Raw genomic sequence first — 19,842 nt, 5'->3', positions numbered from 1 at the left:
TTTATAATGGTTTTTTTTCAGTATTCCCCTGGAAAAATGGTCTTTGTAGTACTCTCAAGAAAGGGTAGGCCCTCCTAGTTTAGAATAATGCATGTTCTCATTTTTTACAAATTCCATTGATCCTTTCAGTGTCAGTCTTGGAGAAGAGCATAGTAAGGATTTCAGAGGCCTTTTGGTATTTAGTATAATGGTTCAGTTAAGAATTGGAGTTGTAGCGTAGCATTTTGTAGAGCATTCATTTAAGACCTTGCCATAAATATAGAGTTAAATGACTCATTCACCTTTCAAATTTGAACCCAAAATGTTAATATTTTTCCTCCAGTCAGGCAATGCATATTATTTATTTGTATGTTAAATAGACCTTGAACTGGGAAAGACACTCTTTTTTTTTTTTTTTTTTAACTCCTGAATAGATCTATTCTGAAAGAATTTGGTTTTCTGTTTCTTTGATATTTGCTTTGCTAAATACGAGGGTTCTCTATTTGTTCAGATGAGATGCTAAACTGAGCTTTCCCTATTAGTAGCAATGTGTTACAAGTCCTTTCTGGAGTTGATGCTGGATAGTTTTGATATCCATACTTTTTTCAACAATCATCAGTGTTTGTACATTTTTTTGCAGGGTGGGTTGTATATTTGGCTTCAGAAATGTTTTATTAAATATCCTAGGATCAGAGGTGACTTTACTGTCTATAGAGCAGATTGATGGAATGATATGTGTGTGGCCTCTTCTAGGCAAATCAACCAAGTTAAAGCCTTTGCTGAACTTTCTTTTGGTCCAGGCTAAAAGCACAGGATAAAAACTATCGGAATCTCTACTGTGTTTTTTTGTGAATGTAACCTCTACCATTCTGTGTTTCTCTCCATCTCTTGTTCTCTCCTTCTTCCTTGAATTTCAGCTGGTCTTCAGTTACAGGTCTTCTGATTTTAATGCTTTGTTTTTGTTAGAGCCTTCTGTGGAATATTTTTCATCTCCCAACACATGCTTCCTCACCCCACCTTAGTTAAATTCCTTTAATGTATCTCATTCAAAAACAGTAGTCCTGCAAAAACAGTAGGATAGTTGCTATATTCAAATCCCTAGACATCCAGGGCCTATTTTCTGCAGTGTATTTCCATGAGAGCACATACTGTTAAAGTTACCAGCTGGAGCCACCCTGAACTCCAGCTTGGAGGACATTATGATACAGAGAGCTGAAGAATCTGGTCATATTCTCAGGCCTCCTATCACTCCTAATTAACAACATAGAAATTCTTCTAGACTTCCTATTCCCTTAGTTGTCTGTAGTACTGTGACTATAAACAAAGGCAGCAACCATGAGAAAAGGGTAGTAAAAGATGTGTGAAAAGATGTCAGTCTACAGGCTTAGAAGGACAGGAGGAGAGAGAGAAGGGCTAGAGGAATGACATTTCCTAGTTTAATTAAGATAGATAAAGATGGATGTATGTTTTCATAAATACATGTACACATGTATGTATGTGTTGCTTAATTGTGACTGTTTCCTGAAGTGCCCTCAGCATTTGGAAATAAAGTAGAAAGAGCAACTATAAAAGTAATACTGATATTTCAATTTTTAAAAAGTAATATAGGAAGCAAATAGTGTTCTGGATGGTTCTCTCTTCAACTTGTCAATTCACTTTTCCTGGCTGCCTCTCTTCTCTAAGTGGAACAGTTAGCAATTATTTCTCCTTAGGGAGATGTTAACAATGATTGCTCCAGGATAGCTTACAATGTTACTTGATAGCTTACTATGATATGTTGCATACAAAAGTTGTGGTTCATCAAATGCTCTCCTAGTATCAAAAAAATTTTTGCAGGGTATATCATAAACTAACAATTAAGATGGAGGCCAGAAACTTATTGTTGTGATAAAAATATAGGAAACAAACCTTTACCTAAACTTGCACCTTATTTTGTAGAAAATAATGTCGAGAAAACAGAGACTCGAAGTTGGGAAACAGATACAATGGAAGCAGTAGGACAAAAATCCCACTTAAGATGGAAAACAGTAAATTTCTGGAGAGCAGTGTATGTTACAGTGCTTTCAAAAGCTGGAGACGGGACAGGGTGTCCTGCATGGTTCTTTATAGCCATGTAGTCCTGTGTTTCTGAAATCCAAGGAGTCAGTCATCTCGGACCACCGATTCTCCAAGTCCTATTTAAAAATCAAACAAATAAGGAAGATTATGTTTCTCTTCTTTAATTCCTCCTCTTCAGCTGCTTTTCATTTTAATTCTAATAAAAATGCCTTTATTATGGCACAGAATATCTTGTTATTTCCCAAAATACTTCTACAGTGTCAGTGGTGCACCTAGTAAAGATTATGTTGGTAATCTCGAGTCCTGTTAATTTTGTGTATGATTACTTTGCATTTAAATCGAGAAAAGAATGCAGATGTCTACTATCTGTCAAATTCATATAAAGATAAATTAAGCACCGCTTTTTTTTCCCTCCCTTAAGATCACTTTGAAGTGTCTACTGAGTATATTCATGTGTTTTCCTATGGTTACTGCATTTCAGTATTTTGGCTAAAAAAGTCTTCTCAGAATTGATTGGTCTCTTTTTTGCTTAACTGTAAAGGAGGAGGCATTTTTTGCAAAGCAGCAAGAAATTGGAGAAGCTGGTATTTCCAAATTTCTCTAAAGCAGGCTCTTTCTGACTAGATTCACAAGTAATACTCTTCTCTTCAGCAGATATTTTTGAGTATCAGTTTTACTGAAGGAGACTTCTGGTGATCTTGGCATCTATAATCTAAAAACAGAATAAAAAAGAGTTGTTAGTCTAAAGAGAGACAGATATTGAAGTTGCTTACCTGGCTGAAGGCAACACATGCCAAAAAGTCCAGAAGAGAAGCTGGCTAAGAAGTCATGTCTGCCCATGCTTGTTCATTCCTCCTTACTGTCCCACAGTTGTGCTGGTGTAATTGCTGAGAGGAACTGGACTGCTCTCTAAAATGATCACTGAAAGAATTTCAAAAATGCTGTCTTCTGACCCCCCATTTTTGTTGGGGTGTTTTGAATTTGGGTCAGTTCCAGGTTGTGGTGTTCAGGGGATATGTTCCACTCCTTATTTGTCAGTTTTTTGCTGAATGATGCTTTGTGCTTCCCTTGCAAAGTACTTTGAAAGGTGTTGAAGAAAAGGTCTGTACTTGTTACAGCTCTGTTGAGAAGGATGCCTGAACTAGAGTTGTTCTGGTACTGTGAAGTGAAATTTGGTGTATTATGATAATACTTTGGAAAACCATACTAAAGAATAACAAAATATACCAACTATAGTAGACAATAGAAGCATATTTTGATAGTTTTGGGTTTTAATAAATTAAGCTAAATAACATTAATGGTGAATACTAGTAAAGACTATTGAAAATTTTAAGGGCTCTCCATTTTTCAGTGCAATCAAAACATGCATTCAAATGTGTTTCAAATGCTGCTTAGTTCTGATAAATAACAAGTATGTCTGATAAACAGATGTTAGGTTATCAGCATCTTTAGTGGGATAAATTTCTATGGAAACAGTTTATTTAATACTGTGTTTCAGTAATGTCTTTTATAGGAAATGTTTTGGTTTGAGCAACACCCTTCTCTGCTGTCAGACTTGGTAGAATACAAAATGAGCCAAGTGATAGGTGGCAGCTGGAAAAGGTCAGAAGTTGTTAACATCGTACCATGATAAAGATTCTGACTGCAACTCATTAAGCAATTACTTAACTTGATTCAGACAAGGGCATACACTGATCAGGTACTTAATGTTGAGAATATACATAAAGATTTTAGGAACTAGGCTTAGATCACTGATGAGTTTTTCATGATGGGAAATAGTAAACAAAGGCATCAAAGTTTTTGAGTAAGAAATCAGAGCAGCAAAATATGTTGATAGCTCTTAATGCATAACCTAACGTGTTGATACTACTGTATGGAATATGATTGTAGTGCATGTAGTCTGGAGGCAATGACGGTAGTAATGTGCCACTTGAAGTTATTCATTGAACTGTATAAATATCCCTGTTGAACTTCAGATTTAACAGAACATTTCCTATGGAGGTAAATTTTGGGTATTTTCAATTTTTGACAGCTGTATGAAATGTACTTCCCTATTTGTATTCTTTAGGCAGGAAAAATGATACAAGTAAAATTCTGTGCTTCATACTGGTACTTTTTCTCTTAGAGCACTTTTAAAACTTTTTTTTTTCTTTAGAATAGTCTTAAAAATACCATCTCATAAAATAAAATAACTGTCTGGAATTCCTTGAAGCTCATGGTTTGGCTTCTGAAGTTTTTAAACAAACAGACTGTCAGAAATCAGTGTGGATTCATTTCCAGGATTAATGTTTCATTCGCAATAGATTCTTTGCAAGATCAATACCCTGAAATATCAGAAGATTAAAGATGTATCGGATACCAAAAACACCAAACATTGTTTTAATTACTCAAATAGACAAAAGCTGGATAATTTTTCTTGCCTGTGAAGAATGTTCTGCTTAAGCCAAAACAAATTCTTTACCAGTTCTTTTAGAAAGTCTGGAAGTATTTAAGTTTCTCTCCTCTGCTTATGAGACAATGCCTGTTAGTGAGCCAGTGCTACATGGGATAATACTCTTCATTTGTAACAACCTGTCATTCAGCTGGTCAGTAAGCTAATTAAGTGTGTTTGTTAATTGTTTCAGTAATATGGTTTATTAAGTTTGAGGTTTCTTACTGTTTGTCATGCCTATAGGAAAAAAAAAAGAAGCAACAATCCAAGATCTGTGCCTGTTGAATAGTTTACAGAAAGTTAAACAGTGTATCCATTCACTTCTGCTATTGTGCTATGTGAAATGCAGTCTTTTGAGCTGAATCCCAGAGTCATTAGCTATTAACTCAGGCAAAGCACCTATCAATTTCAATCATATTTAATCATGTGACACTCCTTTATTTATGCCTGTATTGTGGTTTTAACTAACAGCTCAGGACAGGGATTTGTAGATGGGTCACGCAGGAGTGGGAGTCCCAGGAAACGTGGTCCCTGGGCTGGAATCCTCTGCAGTTGCCCTGAGACTAATTGCCAGACTGGGCTCTCTACTGCACTTTACAGGGAGCTGAATAAATTCCTTCTACTGCCCTAGCAGAGAGATTTCAAGGATATAATGCTTTCTTTTCCCTGGCATTGGAAAACACATGAAATCCTGGTGGCAGTGCACAACTCAAGTACTGTTAGCGCTCCAAGACTGTGGAGATGGGGCAGAGGCTGGAGTCTGGACAGAGGAACAAAGAGGTGATGTGGCTTGGGGTAGCCTTTGTGCACCAGCACAGGGTCAGCCAGAATTTCAGTCTACCAGTGGGAATATTCAGTACTTCCTTCAGTTATATAAAATATTGGCATAGAAGCCCAGGCACGCATGGGGAAAAATATGTGGATTCGAAACAATACTTTCAGTGTCTGTGAGTGCTTTACCCAGGAAGAACTTTGTTTTATAGCAGTACCATGTGTGCCTCATACTGCTGCTACTGCTGAGCCTCTTTCAGCACAGTTGAGCTCTTTATACCAATCCTTCATGACTTCTTTGCCTTCTGAACCAGTAAGAATTATCTCCAAATCGTAAGCTTGTGACAGAGGTATCATTCATGAAAATCTGTTCTCTTTTCCAGAAGCCCTCAGGAATACAGGCTAGATTAGTTTAAAATGTGTGTGGATGATGGATAGAAAAGTGTAAACCTAAGCTTAGGGAATGGCATCATCTTCATGCACAGTGCAAGCTGTATGCTTGTGTTTAGCTTCCCTGCTTATTTTAGGCTCATAGTTATGTGTTGGAGTTGCGTTGAATGGTGAGACAAACTAAAAATAGTTATGGATTCCCCCAAGTGACTTTTCCAGTCACTTGTGACTCAGAGACTGGAACAGACTGTCTGAAGAACTAATGAGTTCTTCTCAGTAGTAGGAAGTGGGTAAGACTTTTGAAGTGGATAGAAATTACCTAAAAGTTTTTGAGACCTGTAGAAACAGAGCTTCGGTTCATTGATGCTTAGGGTTTGTGAAAGGGAGGAGCATCTTAAGAAACTGTAGCTGGCTAGGAAACAGTTTGTGCAGTGCCATGAGTGTTGAAACTATCTGAAGCACTATTAGATGATCAGAGAAATCAAGGTTTATTAGCCATAGAAGAACTCTGTTTCTGCTTGGCTTAGGACTTTGCAGAGCAGTCATATTTTCTGATACATAGCTCCAAAATTACACAGATCTTACACCACTAGAAGCCCCATGTGGCAGTTGCTTTTCCTCACTGGCCAGTTTCTACAATGATCTGGACATTAACCAAATTATCATTGATTCTTCAAGCTTTAATTCACCATAGAGGCAGTGGGAGCAGCAGCTTTAATCATTGCCAGTTTTTACTGACAGGACTACAAACCACAGTTGCCAGATGACTCAGACTTGGCATCCGTATTTTTGCTCATGGCTTTTATATGGAAATTTGAAAAAGTTATGACCACAGAGATCATGATTTTCAGTAGAGTGCAAATGCTGTAGCACCACACCTAAACTAAAAGTGGGCTTTAGTCCATCTTCCTCCTCCTTTTTTTTTTTTTTTTCTTCTTTTTTGTTTTATATGCTTTTAATTTACTACTGTTAAATGACACCTATTCTGGGGGAAAAAAAAAAAAAGAGCCAGTTCATGATGGCATGTTGGCTCTCACATTAGTGGAGTCTTGCCTTGACACACACGAGCTGCTGGGATGTGTCCTTGAGACTTGTGACCTTGCAGAGGAACACTGGGTGTTAGGTAATGTGGCCTCGCTGCCCAAATGCTCCATTTCTGAGATCATAAGGGGAGGTGCAGCACCAGCCTTGATTCCTCTCAATTCTTTTTGGAGAGAGGAGAGTAGTAAAACTGAGGCACAAGGCAGGGAGAAGAGTCGAGTGCACATTGGTTTAACTGACTCTCCACAACAGCCACAGTAAGCAACTTTAGTAAGTGGCTTCTCTGTCTTTGAAGAAGCAGTCCCAGCTCTAGGAAAGGAATTGAGCAGCTGTAATTATAAAGTAAAACTGAATAGCTGTGATTATAAAGTAAAATGGTCCTTCCCAGAGCATGTTCACCTGGGATGCGGGTTGAGAAACCAGCGTTGTGTGAAGACGTAACATGAATTCTCTAAGGTTTTAGGGCAACCACTTGGAGGAGACATATGTACTCTCTAGTTGAAAGATTTTTGAGCTTCTGGGAACTCCAGCAAGATCTGTATATCATCTAGCTAGAGGCAGTTGAAAGAGCTGATTCCAGTTTTGAAAACAGCTGAGCTGCTGCAGCAGAGGGAGTTGTGCAGAATTCCCTCTTTGTGCATCTTTATGGCCTTTGTGAAGTGCCAGGCCAAGAGTTGCTTCTGGAAACAGAACTCAGTGGACTCTGGACTGACCAATCAGGAATGGTCAATCTCGTACTAATCCTGCCAGTGCCCCAGCCAGGGGAGTGCAAGACAGACTGAAAGACACTTGTTCACATAGTGTAAGCCTGGGCCTGCATCTGAAAGGTGGGACTTGCTTAGATAATTTACTGTTTTAACACAGCCAAATACCATACAGGCAAGGACTGTTTCTCACCCCTTGGAACATGGGAAGATTTGTCACAAGACCCCCTGCAGACAGTAGTGTGAAAATAGACTCCTAAAGTTGCACAATAACTGAGCAGTCTTTTTTAAACTGTTTGGCCACTCTTCTTTATGCTGTTCATGTGTCACCCTAAAATGAGGCTCAAAGCCCAAGTGGTGCTACCCCATATAGGGGTGATGTGCAGAGGCGCACTGCAACGTTGCTAAGTTGCCCTGGTGCTAAAAGCTCCATTTCACGAGGGAGGCTGGCTTTCGCTGGGGCAGAGGATGCTCCCGGCTGCTCACACATCCCTTGACAGACGTCTAAGCTTCGCATGCAGCAAGTGCTGAGCTGCCGCAGGTTGCAGATTACAGTTTGATGTTTAAACGGTGAACTGGTGCTGCTTTTAGTTTGTTGCTGAGATATTTCAGGAGGCACCTGGGAAGTATCTGTGAAAAAGGGGCAGAGAAGATGGCTGGGATGATGCCTTGCCAGCCCTCCCCGTGCAAAGAGGTGACCCTCTGATGAGTCAGAGCCCTGACATTGTGGGGTAGCCTGCTATCCTGTTAGTAGTCACACTGTGAAGCTACACAGAGTAACTCTGTACTTCAGAAACATCATTGACTCATGTGTGTCAGTATGATTAAGAGCACACTGGAAAAACTTTGGAAAGATGGGAGGAAGCTGTCAGTGCCTGTGCATTCAGCATGCATCCCCACTGCGGAGTGACTGGGTTACCAGCCAAAGTGACAGCAACCACAAGGCCACAGCCTGGGCCACAGGATGAGCCAGCTATCTTGAGCTGAAAGCTAAGCGGCAGTGAGCATTTGGGTCAGAGGTTTATATGCTGTCAGGAGGGAAAGTTAGATTAGGGAAGGTCTATTCACTCCGTATTGAGGATTCACACTTTGGCACATTTGGATTGTTTGCTGCAGTGCCTATTTATATCAGCATTTGCTTTGAAAGTGTTACTAAGTGCAGCTGTTGTGCACTTCTCTTGTGCTTTATGCACTTCCATTTTATACTTAACTGACAGGTTTAGATGTATGTTTTTAATGTCTGCATCTCAGAAATACATTTAAGCTTTCTTTACCATGCAAAATGGAAGAAAATTGCAAAAGTCAAGAACATAACTAGTACCTTGTAAGCTTCTGAAAATTAGTATTCTTATTAATAAAAAGCATGGTAAGTATATTCTTGATCGGGGGGGGGGGGGGGGAATATTGACCTCAGAAATTATTGCAAGATAATTTTAATATTTCAATGGGGAAAGAGACACTTGTTTGGAATAACACAGACATCACTAACTTTGGCCTCAATCATCTTATCTGTGTTACCATCTTCAGTATCTGGGCACCAGAATTTGTCATAACTTAGCAATTTTCAGTAAGTGGTCATAAACATTAAACATACATTGGCAGGAAATTGAGGCTTTTTAATAGGAAATAACTATAGAAATCACAGTCATACTTTTTGTCTTTCTTTAACAGAGTAATTAGAAAGGTATTTGAGATAATTTATACAGCTTTTGAAAAAGTAGACGAGCATGTTTTTATGACAAAGAACGTAGGGAATAGGTGCTGATGGCCAGTTACTACCTTGGAAATATACTCACTCATTCCTATGACATACTGTTCTCTTCTGTTTCTTTCTGCTACTTTTCAGGTTGACACAGGGAAAGATAATAATGTCACCTAATTTACTCATGCCTGTGTAGAGAGCCATTGCAATGCATAGACACTATTTAAGTTCAGCTAAGAGCTCCAGTGAATCTTCAGTGTCTCAGCAAGAAGTTGACCCAAGATGACTGAAAAAGAACTATGTACTAGAAGTGAGCATCATATAGTATCACTAACTAGAGTATTCTTTACCTGACTATTCCAGTGTGGTAAAGCACTTCCTGGCCTTTCCAAGCAAGAAGACTGCTGTGGAACCGTGGGTACTTCCTGGGGTTTTAACAAATGCCAGAAATGTCCCAAGAAGCCGTGTAAGTGCTATTTTGTTGTTATTCTCTGGATCACTTTATGGCTTTTTTTCCTGTCAAGTAGTATTTTTCCTTTTTTGAGGAGAAAAAAAAAAAAAAGAAAAAAGGAACATAATAGAAAGAATATGTTATGGTTTGATTAGGGACAGGTTGCAGAAACTGGAATTCTGCATGCCAGCAGAGTTACAATATGCAGGCACTCAGTGCAGCCAGCAAAGTTAATGTTGTTGGGTTTTTTCCCCTTCCTCCTCCTTTAAGTCAGTGATGCATTGTTGTGTTTTCTCAATGCAGGAAGGATAATGACATTGAATCATCTTGCCTCTTCCAGCTGGATTTGTTTTTTTAAAAGTTTGCACTGAATTGTTAAATTATAGAGGCGCCAGTTACTGCTTGGAGAGAATGCAGTGACCTCTTGGGACTGCAGATGAACTTTCAAATTCGGAGCCAAAGTTTTCTAGGCTCTAAATTGTCAGTTACATTTTTTTGCTATGTTTTTGAAATATCTTCCTCCACAATTAGGCAATGCCAAAGACTTTCTTCACCATTTTGTTATGATTTGACATTATATTATAATGGAAAGAAATTTCAAATTATTTGCATGATAGGCGAAACTAGTCTTTTAAACTTTTTGTGAATTACATTCTTGTTGCACAGGAATAGTAATATTTCTCTGTCATGTCATATTTTCATCACTAAATGAAAGATGAGAAAAGATCATGTGATCTCTGTTTTGTAGATGGAATGGATCTGCATTTAGTGGGCCAAAAACAGTGCAGGGGGTTGCAGTCATTCTTATCTAGGTCTTCTAGGCCTCTGTTACTTGTACCAATAGCAACACTGGAAACGTGTTCAGTATTTGATATTTTTGGAGGCATATTTATGTCTGCAAGTCTTAATGTGGATGTAAATACAATTCCAGCAAAAAACCTGCTGTTACTCCTACTTCTCTGACTCCTCCTTCCACAGGAGAGTCTGATATAAATTTATGCTGACTCAGTCTGATCTGCTAGTTTATGAAGCATTTAAATTTTGTGTTTTGGAGTATGTTTATCTCCTGATGTGCTTTCGAAAGAGAGCCTCCTTGGAGTCTTTGAGGGCGATAGTTAATAAAAGACTTTGGTATCCTTTAGCACATAAATACAGTTTCTAACAGAGATGTGCATTCTGTATTGGTGTATGAATTGTGAAATGTGGACTGATTTTATAGCTTTCTCCAAAGAAATAACAACTTAACTACAACTGAAAGTCTTGTTCATCAGAAGCATGTGGGCATCTGGAATGTTGCTTAGTGGATGTAGGTGTGACATGAGAAAAATCACAAAAGGCTGAAACGTGCTTCAAACAAAACCTGGTTGGAACTGCTAATACAAATTTTTGGTGCCTGGTTCGAAGGGAAGCCTGTTTGCTACTTCTTCATAGTTCAGGTAAAACACTGGTTGTCTCAGCCTGGAACCCACAAAGGACAACATTGGGACACTGGGGCAAACCATGTCTAAAATCCTGGTCCCCAGATGTTTCCTAGCTGGGCACAGAGAAATGCCTGAACTCGCCCTAAAACCTCTCCTGAAGGGAAGTCTGCCACCCTTTTTTCAAAGCACTGAGTAAGAATAATTTCTTTTAAATGCTAATGAGATGAGCATTGTCCTTTTATAATAAAGTTTAATGGCTGTACACTTGCTCAAGATGGGACAATTCACAGTTCCTTTATCTGCCAGAAGAATTTCTAATCTACATTTTATACCTATGAGGAGATACCCTAACCCGTAAAATGTAGAAACAATTCTTGGAACAGTCCTGGGAGCCCGGTCTCTTTCCCAGTGTCCTTAATTACTTATGGTATGAGTCATGCTCACTCCTGCTTTCTGGCTCAATCTGGAATTGTGTTTTTGAATGTAACTGTATGATTTCAAGAGGAGACAGAGAATGTTGCCACTTGGAATAATCCTGTCCTTGCAATTAAAGCACTCCTGGAAAGTAAGGGTTTGTGTCTCCTAGACATAATGGGATACATTTCTCATCTTTCTCGGGAGCTCTCACTGTATACTAGTGTTTTAAGAAGGGAGGAGGAGATGAGGGCACTGTCCGTTTTCTCCAGGTTAAAATACAGTGTCATCTACCACTACATTATATCAAGAGTATGATTTGGTAGGTGTATGCTTCAAGAACATTCACTGAATCTGTCAGGAAGCTTTGGTAGAGGTATATGTATTTTCTTAGTCTAGATTTGATTTAGGAATGAGTTAAGCATGATGCTGTTCAATCATGCCATGACTTATGGCAATTCTGCATGAGTACAAATGGTGAATTTTCAGATTTCTAAGAACTTAAGGTGATAAATTTAGAGTGTTGCAGGAATTTGTGATCTTACAGCATCTTAGAGTTTTATAGAAGATCGGTTTGAACTTAGGCACACAACTTGAACTTTCAAATCTGTTTTGGATCTAGGCCTAAGTGTCCTTTGGGCATAGGTGTCAAAATAAGCCTCATGTCAGTATTAAAGTGTCATGCTTTTGTAGAGCAAAAAATTTCCAAAGATAAATGTAAATTTATAATAAGATTTAAGGAAAGTGTGGAGTGGCTGCTTAAGGATTTATATTTCATCAAGTTTTTGTTTTGTTGGGTTTTTTTTAGAATAACGAGAATATTTCAGTGGTAAAAAGAGTATGCATGTATATGTTTTTATATATATTTTTTTTATATATATATATATGATATTGGATGGAAAAACTTGAGTCAAATTATTAGTAAGTTATCAGTTCAGTGGTGTCCATGTAGTGTCTCAGCAGGCAAAGCTAGTCCCACATTAGTCACATGTAATTTTGACCTGTTCTGATACTTCACTAAATTGGTATTACCATTTTTATCGTAGACTTCTTGGAAGCAACCAGACTTCCTTTTGCTTTTATGGTTTTATGCTTCATAAACTTTGTTTAAGATTGACCTGGTTTTGTAACAATATGTAATCAGGTCGCACTTAACGTGATCTTCTGCAAAACCCGCTTCAGCAAAATATTTAAGCATATACTTCAGTCTCATTAGCAAGCGCTTTTCTTCTCTCTTCAGCCAACTACTTAAGGATGTACATAAGTTTGTGTGTGTCTTGTTCCCATGGACTTAAATAGGGCTTTGTCACTTCATAAAGATGTACTTATGTATTTTGGGTAATAGCCAGTGCTCAGTCAGGGCTTCTGTCTGGTTGCAAAGTCAAGTGCTTTGGCCTGAGACAGCATCCATGTCCCATGTAAGTTTACAGGTTATTCAGTATTACTGAAAATGAAAAGAAATTTTGGAGCAGATCTCCATTTTTGAGGGCTTCTACAGAAGATGACTTTTAAGACAAAGTGCATTTCTGTGTTATGTGGGGAATGTTATGATTGTTCAGGCTTCTTGCTAACAGTTAATAATTACAAACAGGTTGTCTAAGTGAGTAAAGGGTAAGTAATGTAGGACTCCATCCAGCTCCCACATGGATCACTAGCCATCACTGAACAAGCTCTTTACTGAGACCTGCTTATGTTGCTGCTCTTTGTAGAAGGAAGAAAACAGCTGCTAGTAAGCCACTGTTTCCTGTTCAATGTGGGAGTAGGAGGATGAGGAGGGAGGGAGAGGTTAAAATCTCTGACCTCATTCCACCACTGCACGTTCTAGAGCAGCTGAGTCACTCTGGAAGGGAAAATGTGTTGCAGCACTGCAAAAGGCCTGGCATAGCTTATGGGCTGGTCTCCATCTACAACTGGAAGAGCTCTGCTCTTTCTCTTGTTTTCCTGCACCAGGTTGTACTGCAGGGTACCACTCCTGCCCACAAAAAGAGAGATTCTCTTGGTTTTAGTGTGAATTGAATCAGGTCTGTAATGGCAAACAGACAAGTTAGGACATAATCAGTGCAATTATGAATCTGACTGTGCCAACATGAATGTTAGGAGTTTCGCTGACATTTTTGGGGAACAGGAATAGGCTAATCCATTGTGCTTTTGAAAATCTCACCTTAAATTTCAACTGTTTTTAATACTAACATTGTGAAAAGATTGGAGCTGCCTTGAAAATAAATGTGTAGCTGCCACTTCATGCTGAGAGACAAAATTTTCAAATTTTAGTTTGTGTTAAAATGGTTGTAGTCAATGCAAAGATGGAAAAGTATGTATTCAAAACTGTAAGAACATTGTTGCTGTATCTTGACCCATACTATTTTTGTATTTAACCATTTTATCACTTTAAGCAATCTCTAAGGAAAATCTTAGTGTTCTAATTAAGCAATTATTTTAAATAGTTCACACCAACTTGAAATAAAACTATCTCACTCCAAAAACTGCTACTTGAGATCATCACTTACATTTTTCCAAAGATAGGAAAAGCTTTAGAACTAATGAAAATAATTTCCCCCCCACCCTTATAGTCAACCAGTTACCAGTTTTAAAATAAGCTGCAGGTATAAGTGTGCAATTCAGGCATTATATGTGAAGTGAAGCCAGTTGAAAATATTATCTCACTCAGTTGTTCTGTCTTACTTGACAGTTTATATACAGTAAAGATGGAAAGTAATGTGTTTGATAATCTTTTTTCTTTTTTTTTGCCCTGCTGAACATTTAGAACACTTTTAAAGGAAAACAAAAGATCTGACCAAATGTAAGGTATCTCTGTTGTAGCATTCAAATTATGAAAAACTCTCTTGACTCTTATTAAAGGCACTTGTTTGATCATAGTGCCAAAAGTTTAGTCCTATATGTTTAATAAATTACTGGGCTTTGCCAAGAGGTTAGCTCTTATTGCATAACCATACAAAGAAATTACTGCTCTCATTTATGATGTTATAACAGTTTAAGAATCAATAAACAGTTTGCTGTAGTCTCAAAGGCAACCTTAAGTGGAGGAAAGAAACAATAAATAGAAATAAAAGCTAGTTAACTGAGCACTTCCTATTTTGGCAAAATTGAATTCAGTCTTTGTTTTGCAGTGGTGTTGTCCTTGACAGTTTAAACTGATCAACCAATAAGTGACACAGTCTTTCAAAATTCACCAACTTTGTTAGGTAAATCACAAATGTGCCTTTTTCTTGTTTCTGCCTTGTTTTAAAAGTTTATTTGCATCCATTTCTTCTGTATTTCAAATATTTTTTTTTAATTCAGTATGGCAGGAGAAATGGTACCCAAGAATTTTGCTTAACATTGAAGATACTTCTGCTTTCTAAAGCTGCTTTCAGTTTTAAAACCACTGAGTTTCCATCATGAATCTTCAACTTTATCTTTTCCCAACATGATATTTGTAGCTGGTTTGGGAAAGTAATTATTTGAATATTTGAGAACTACTAGGATGAAAGATAATGTCCAGATTTCAAAGACTTCTTTTTTGGAAAACATACAAATTTGACTGCATAGCTGAAGACTTGAGTGGTATACCTGTGGAAAGAGATGGAATTAAGGTTACGTGTACAACCTTTAATTTTAATTTCTTGACCTTTTATGCTTAACCATACATCATAAAAACTTACAATGATTTTTTTTTAATGGTTACATAATAATTTGGCTGTCAGGCTCTCTAAATAAGCATATAAATTAGCAGTATTTAACTGACATCATTTTTTTCTTCAGCTTACGATGGATACAGTCCTATGATGGAATGCCCACAAGGCTACAAGAGGATCAATGCTACATTTTGTCAAGGTACGGTAGTGCCCACAATTGATGGTATTTATTTTGAGTACCAGTTTTCTGTGATAGATTCTTTGATATTTATGACGTTGATGAATGAATCCAGTCCACTGCATTGTATTTGGGAAAAAATGTTGAGGCTACTTTGAACTCTTTCGAAATATTGGCAACTCCTTAGAGTGTTATTTTGCTCTGGGGCAAAAAAAACTTCTAAAACATTTATGTGTACTCTCGTTTTCTTTGATGACGTATAAAGATGACTTCATAAGGATTGATTTACTTTGTTTTTCAGTAGAAATACAGTGTTCTGTCTGTTCTTTTGCTAAACAGTGAACCTGCAGACTTACTTGGTTAAGTCAGATTAAACTAGCAACAGTGAATAATTTCTATAATCATGAAAGTATAGAGTAATCAGAGAACAATTCTTCTGGACTTAAGAGGTTAAACACAACACTACTGAGAGCGGCCAGATAATGTCACTGGCAAGTGGAAATGAAAAATGATGCATACCTGGCTGCCATGTAAAGCAGTGACCCACATACTTCAAGAATGTGCTTAGTGCAGGTGAGGATGTATGGAGTTAAACACGGCATAGATTGTGTTACTCCAAGATTATGCCCTCTATCTCTTGGCTATAAGCATAGAAATTATCAAAACCTACAGGGCTGTGGGATCTGCATGATCATGCAGCTGCATAGAAAGGCTTGGGGCTTTTAGATTCTGCTGTCCTATGGTGTCTTTATCTGATGAAGCTGAACAGATGAACATAGACATACGCTCGTTCTTTATGTGGATCTTGGAGTATTGAACAGAGGTGCCAGATGAGGATGTAGGAAAGAGCTTAATTGCTTGTCTGACTTGCTTGGCACAGCTCAAGTAAACAAGAAAAAGGAGCTCTGAGAAGATGTGAGCAATCATGCAGTGGTGCTTTGGAGAGAGATGTGGGAAGGAAGGGAAAAATGAGTTCAAGTGAGTCTGACACTGACCTGTGGTTAAGTTTGTTAGTCATTGTTGACACTGCAAGGGTGAAAGAGGTCCCAACAAATAGTAGCGGTGGTGGAGAGAAGGAGAAAATGAAAGAGTAATTGGTGTTAAAGAATATTTAGGCACCTTGGAGATAAAGTTAATTTTATTTAACTGAAAACTTTCAGTTAGCACATCGATGAAGGAACATGGCTGGCTGCTGCACATAAAGAAATTATTTTACCAACCAAAAAAAATACAGTTTGTAGAGCACTAAACACAAACACCTGCTGCTTCCACTGCTGAGGGAGGTGTCAGCTGCTATCAGAAAGTACAGCCACTTTAGCCTGTATGCTGCTCAATTCTCTACCTAGTGGTTTACCAGTTTGCAGGGTAGGGGCATTTGGAGGATTGTGAGAGAAAATTGGGTTGGGTCAAAATAGTAAAAAACTAAATGGAGGAGAGCTGCAAATTGCATCTCAAAAGCTTGTTCCCTGATCTGAAGTGAAAGACTGTAGAGTCTTCTTAATAAATAAAAGGGATGGGGAGATGTTGATGGCAACTTACTGATGAGGACTGCAAAGTGAAAAGGTGAAGGAGGTGAGTGTAAGGCGTAGATGGGCCTCCTTTTCACGTTTCAAATTAAACACGCAGGTGGTGTGTGTATTTCAGCAAGATGTTTCCAGTCATTTTGAGATTGTCTCATTCTGCATATTAGTTATGAGGTTTTTCAGAGTCTGCAAAAGAGCGGATTTCTAACTTAGAGCACAGAAAGTGTCTGGAAGATGCCATGATGCATTAGAACCATCGTGCATCCCTCTGAATGTGGTCCAGGAGAGACAGGAGCTTTTGATACCTCCAGTAGTCGTGGGCAAACCCTGGTGTATACACAATGGTTTCCTAGACAGCAGCAACCCAGCAGGCATTTAAAGGTGATTAGGGCATTCACTTTGTTTCAAGGGGTTGTACCTAGGTGTTGGCAAACCTTATTTCATGGAAACTAAGGTCCTTAATCAGGGGCTACAGACAGTTAAAAAATGGTCTAGTGCTTGTAAATGTTGCTAGAAGTAGGCCAGGAAATTGTTTTGCTGAACAGTGACAGGTTGATAGAGAGGGAGAACATATGACTCTGGGTAGGAGCATAAGAGGGAGCTAAGTCCTGCCATGGTAGTGTGCAGAAATAGATCCGTACCTGGTAGGCTAGTCATTGTTTGTTGTACTGGGTTTTGATAGTTTTTCCTCTGACAAATTTTTGTACTACATAACTAATACTGCAAGAAATATGAGCCTTTAAATAGTTTGTTTTATTACTGCTATCATTATCCCAGAAGAGAGCAAGCTGTAGACTCTAAATATAACTTGGAGTTGGTGCATGGAAACTTACAACCTAGAGTTTAATCAGACAATGTGAGTCGGATTATCCCACCAGGAAGTAGGCTGTTGATCCATTGAGGATGGGGACAACTCTTAACTTTCTGGAGAGGACAGAGGTGGCAACTCCTGCAGGTTCCCCTTACTGTCTTATCGAGGCTTGGGTGGCTTCTCTGTAATTTGCTCACCAACATGCTCCAAAAAGGAGGTACAAATAAGGAAGGATACCCATGAAACAAAGCCGGGATGAAATTTAGTCCTATTGCAGTATGTAACAAGATTACCATTTTCCTTCAGAGGGTCAGGATTTTGACCTCTGTTTGAACAGTCATCAGGAAAGCTAGCTTCATATGTGAAAGCTGCTGGCAGGGTGCATTTCAGTCCTGAAATGGTCATTAGCATGTGCTTCTCAATGGGTCAGACAAAAGTGTCCTGTTTTGTGTTTATCTGAAGCAGATGTGCTTTTCTAGAAGAGAAGAGGAGAGGGCTAATGAAGAAACAGCTGGCCACATCACAAACACAGAGCAAAGCAACAGCAATATCTGTGAAAACTGTTTAAGCTGCTGGCAGAGGAGTTTTCATATTCATGTAACAACACTTACAATTAAATTGGAAAGGAGTGGCACAGCATGTCCGTATGCAAGTATACATTTTAATTAGATTATTCTTTGCTGAAAGGGTGTGCATGCTGTGTCCATGCTCAGAAAGGGCCAGCGTTGCCAGACCAAATAGTAATGGGGATATATTTCTGAATCCCTGCCTGCTGCTAAAACAGATTGCTGTTTTCACCTAGATATCATCCAACTTTCACTGCCTTTGAAAACTCAGGCCTAAAAGCCTAATTAACTTTTTGTTTTACATTGTTTTTTCAGTCAAAAGCCTCCTTAGTTTACAAAGCTTTTGTAGTATTAGTGTGATTAATAACCAGATCCTGATTCTTTTTTCAAGTGAGTGAACTAATGTAATGAACCATTCTTCTCTCTAATGTGTATGTAGGACAACAAAGAACCATCTGTGGGTATGCTAATTCAAACAGTTTAGTGTAATTGCTATCAAGAAAGCTTTTTTCCCCCTCAGTAATTATCTTTTCAATGGGGTGATTTATTACATGTACACACATGGATGCCCTAAGGCTGTCATTAAAGCCAAAATACAGCTTATCAGGGTTGCAACTTTTTTGTCAGAATCCACATGCAATGCTAATTTCTGGTTCCCTGTTTAGAGTTATACTTACTGTTTCTTCCTTCTGCTAATGGTTTTCTTGGAAAACTGAAGTAGAATGAAAAAAACAGCTGGTGAAAAGGTTGGATTCATTTTTCAGGAAACTAACATATTGCCAATAAAACACTTCAAAAATCTTATCTTGAAGAACTGGAAAAATACCTGAACACTTGTTGTTTTTCAATGAAGTAAAAAGTTGTGCATGGAAGTTCTTGAAAAGTCCCCATATGCTTAAAATCAAATGTATATGAGTTTGCAGAAACTAGTACTTGTATGTTGATGGATCAAATTCTGTAATCATGTGCTCTGGGGACTTCAAGCCTTTTTCCCTTGGCTTCATCATGATTTAAAATAAATTTTGAAGGTATATTCTGCCCTCCTACATTTGTCCCTAAAATACAGTAACAAATTTGTTTTCTCTGCATGTTGTATATATAATTATTTTTATGTAATAAAAGAGCTTTGCTTCATAAGAAATGCTATTTAATGTTACTTAGCTACTAAGTTAACAACCTTCTTTCAAAGAAGTTCTTTTATGATGATCATACTGAGAAATAAATATATCTCCAGAAACTGGGCTGGGTTGCTGTTTGGACATTGATTATGTGTTTGAAAAGTGTGGCTCTGCAAACTTGTGTTCCAGTAAATTCCACGCAGAAGCACAAAATGAATTGGATTGATTTATCCTGCTGCTACTCTGTTAGCTCACAGAAATCAGTGGGTCATTTCTTAGAATAAGCAACTGTTTTTTTCTATAATTTAAAAATATATATATATTGCAATAGTTTCATTAGCAACCAAACCTTGTTGTTCTCACTAATCAGGTTATTGTTGAAACAGTCAACTCTAATGGAGGCAGTAAAATCTGGATGTTATATTTTTCTTAGAACTGAGGATATTAATAGGGGTTAACAATACAGCTATAGCAGAAACAGTTGGAACAGTATTTTCAGTGATGTTAGTAGGTACAGTTGTAATTGATTTTCATAAAGAAAATAAAAAATGATACCTGCATATTGAGCCAGTTTGGAGATCGTTCAGTTAGATGGCACTCCCAGTGAAGCCTAGCATATACCTACTAGAATGAGTCAAATTTTCACAAA

At 38.1% G+C, this 19,842-nt stretch overlaps 1 protein-coding gene across 8 annotated transcripts in view; it reads left to right on the top strand.

The window, feature by feature from the left end:
• Positions 1-19,842, top strand: part of LTBP1 (latent transforming growth factor beta binding protein 1) — a 204,459-nt gene that overhangs the window by 98,304 nt on the left and 86,313 nt on the right. For all 8 annotated transcript variants that reach the window (XM_030035532.2, XM_030035533.2, XM_030035530.2 and 5 more), the window contains 2 exons: positions 9,440-9,542; positions 15,125-15,196. In XM_030035532.2, coding sequence (XP_029891392.1) covers positions 9,440-9,542; positions 15,125-15,196 — 175 coding nt within the window. The remainder of the gene's footprint in view (positions 1-9,439; positions 9,543-15,124; positions 15,197-19,842) is intronic.

Source organism: Aquila chrysaetos, chromosome 13, assembly GCF_900496995.4.
Source record: "Aquila chrysaetos chrysaetos chromosome 13, bAquChr1.4, whole genome shotgun sequence".
Lineage (NCBI taxonomy): Eukaryota > Metazoa > Chordata > Aves > Accipitriformes > Accipitridae > Aquila > Aquila chrysaetos.
This window is presented reverse-complemented; position numbering and strand designations above follow the sequence as displayed.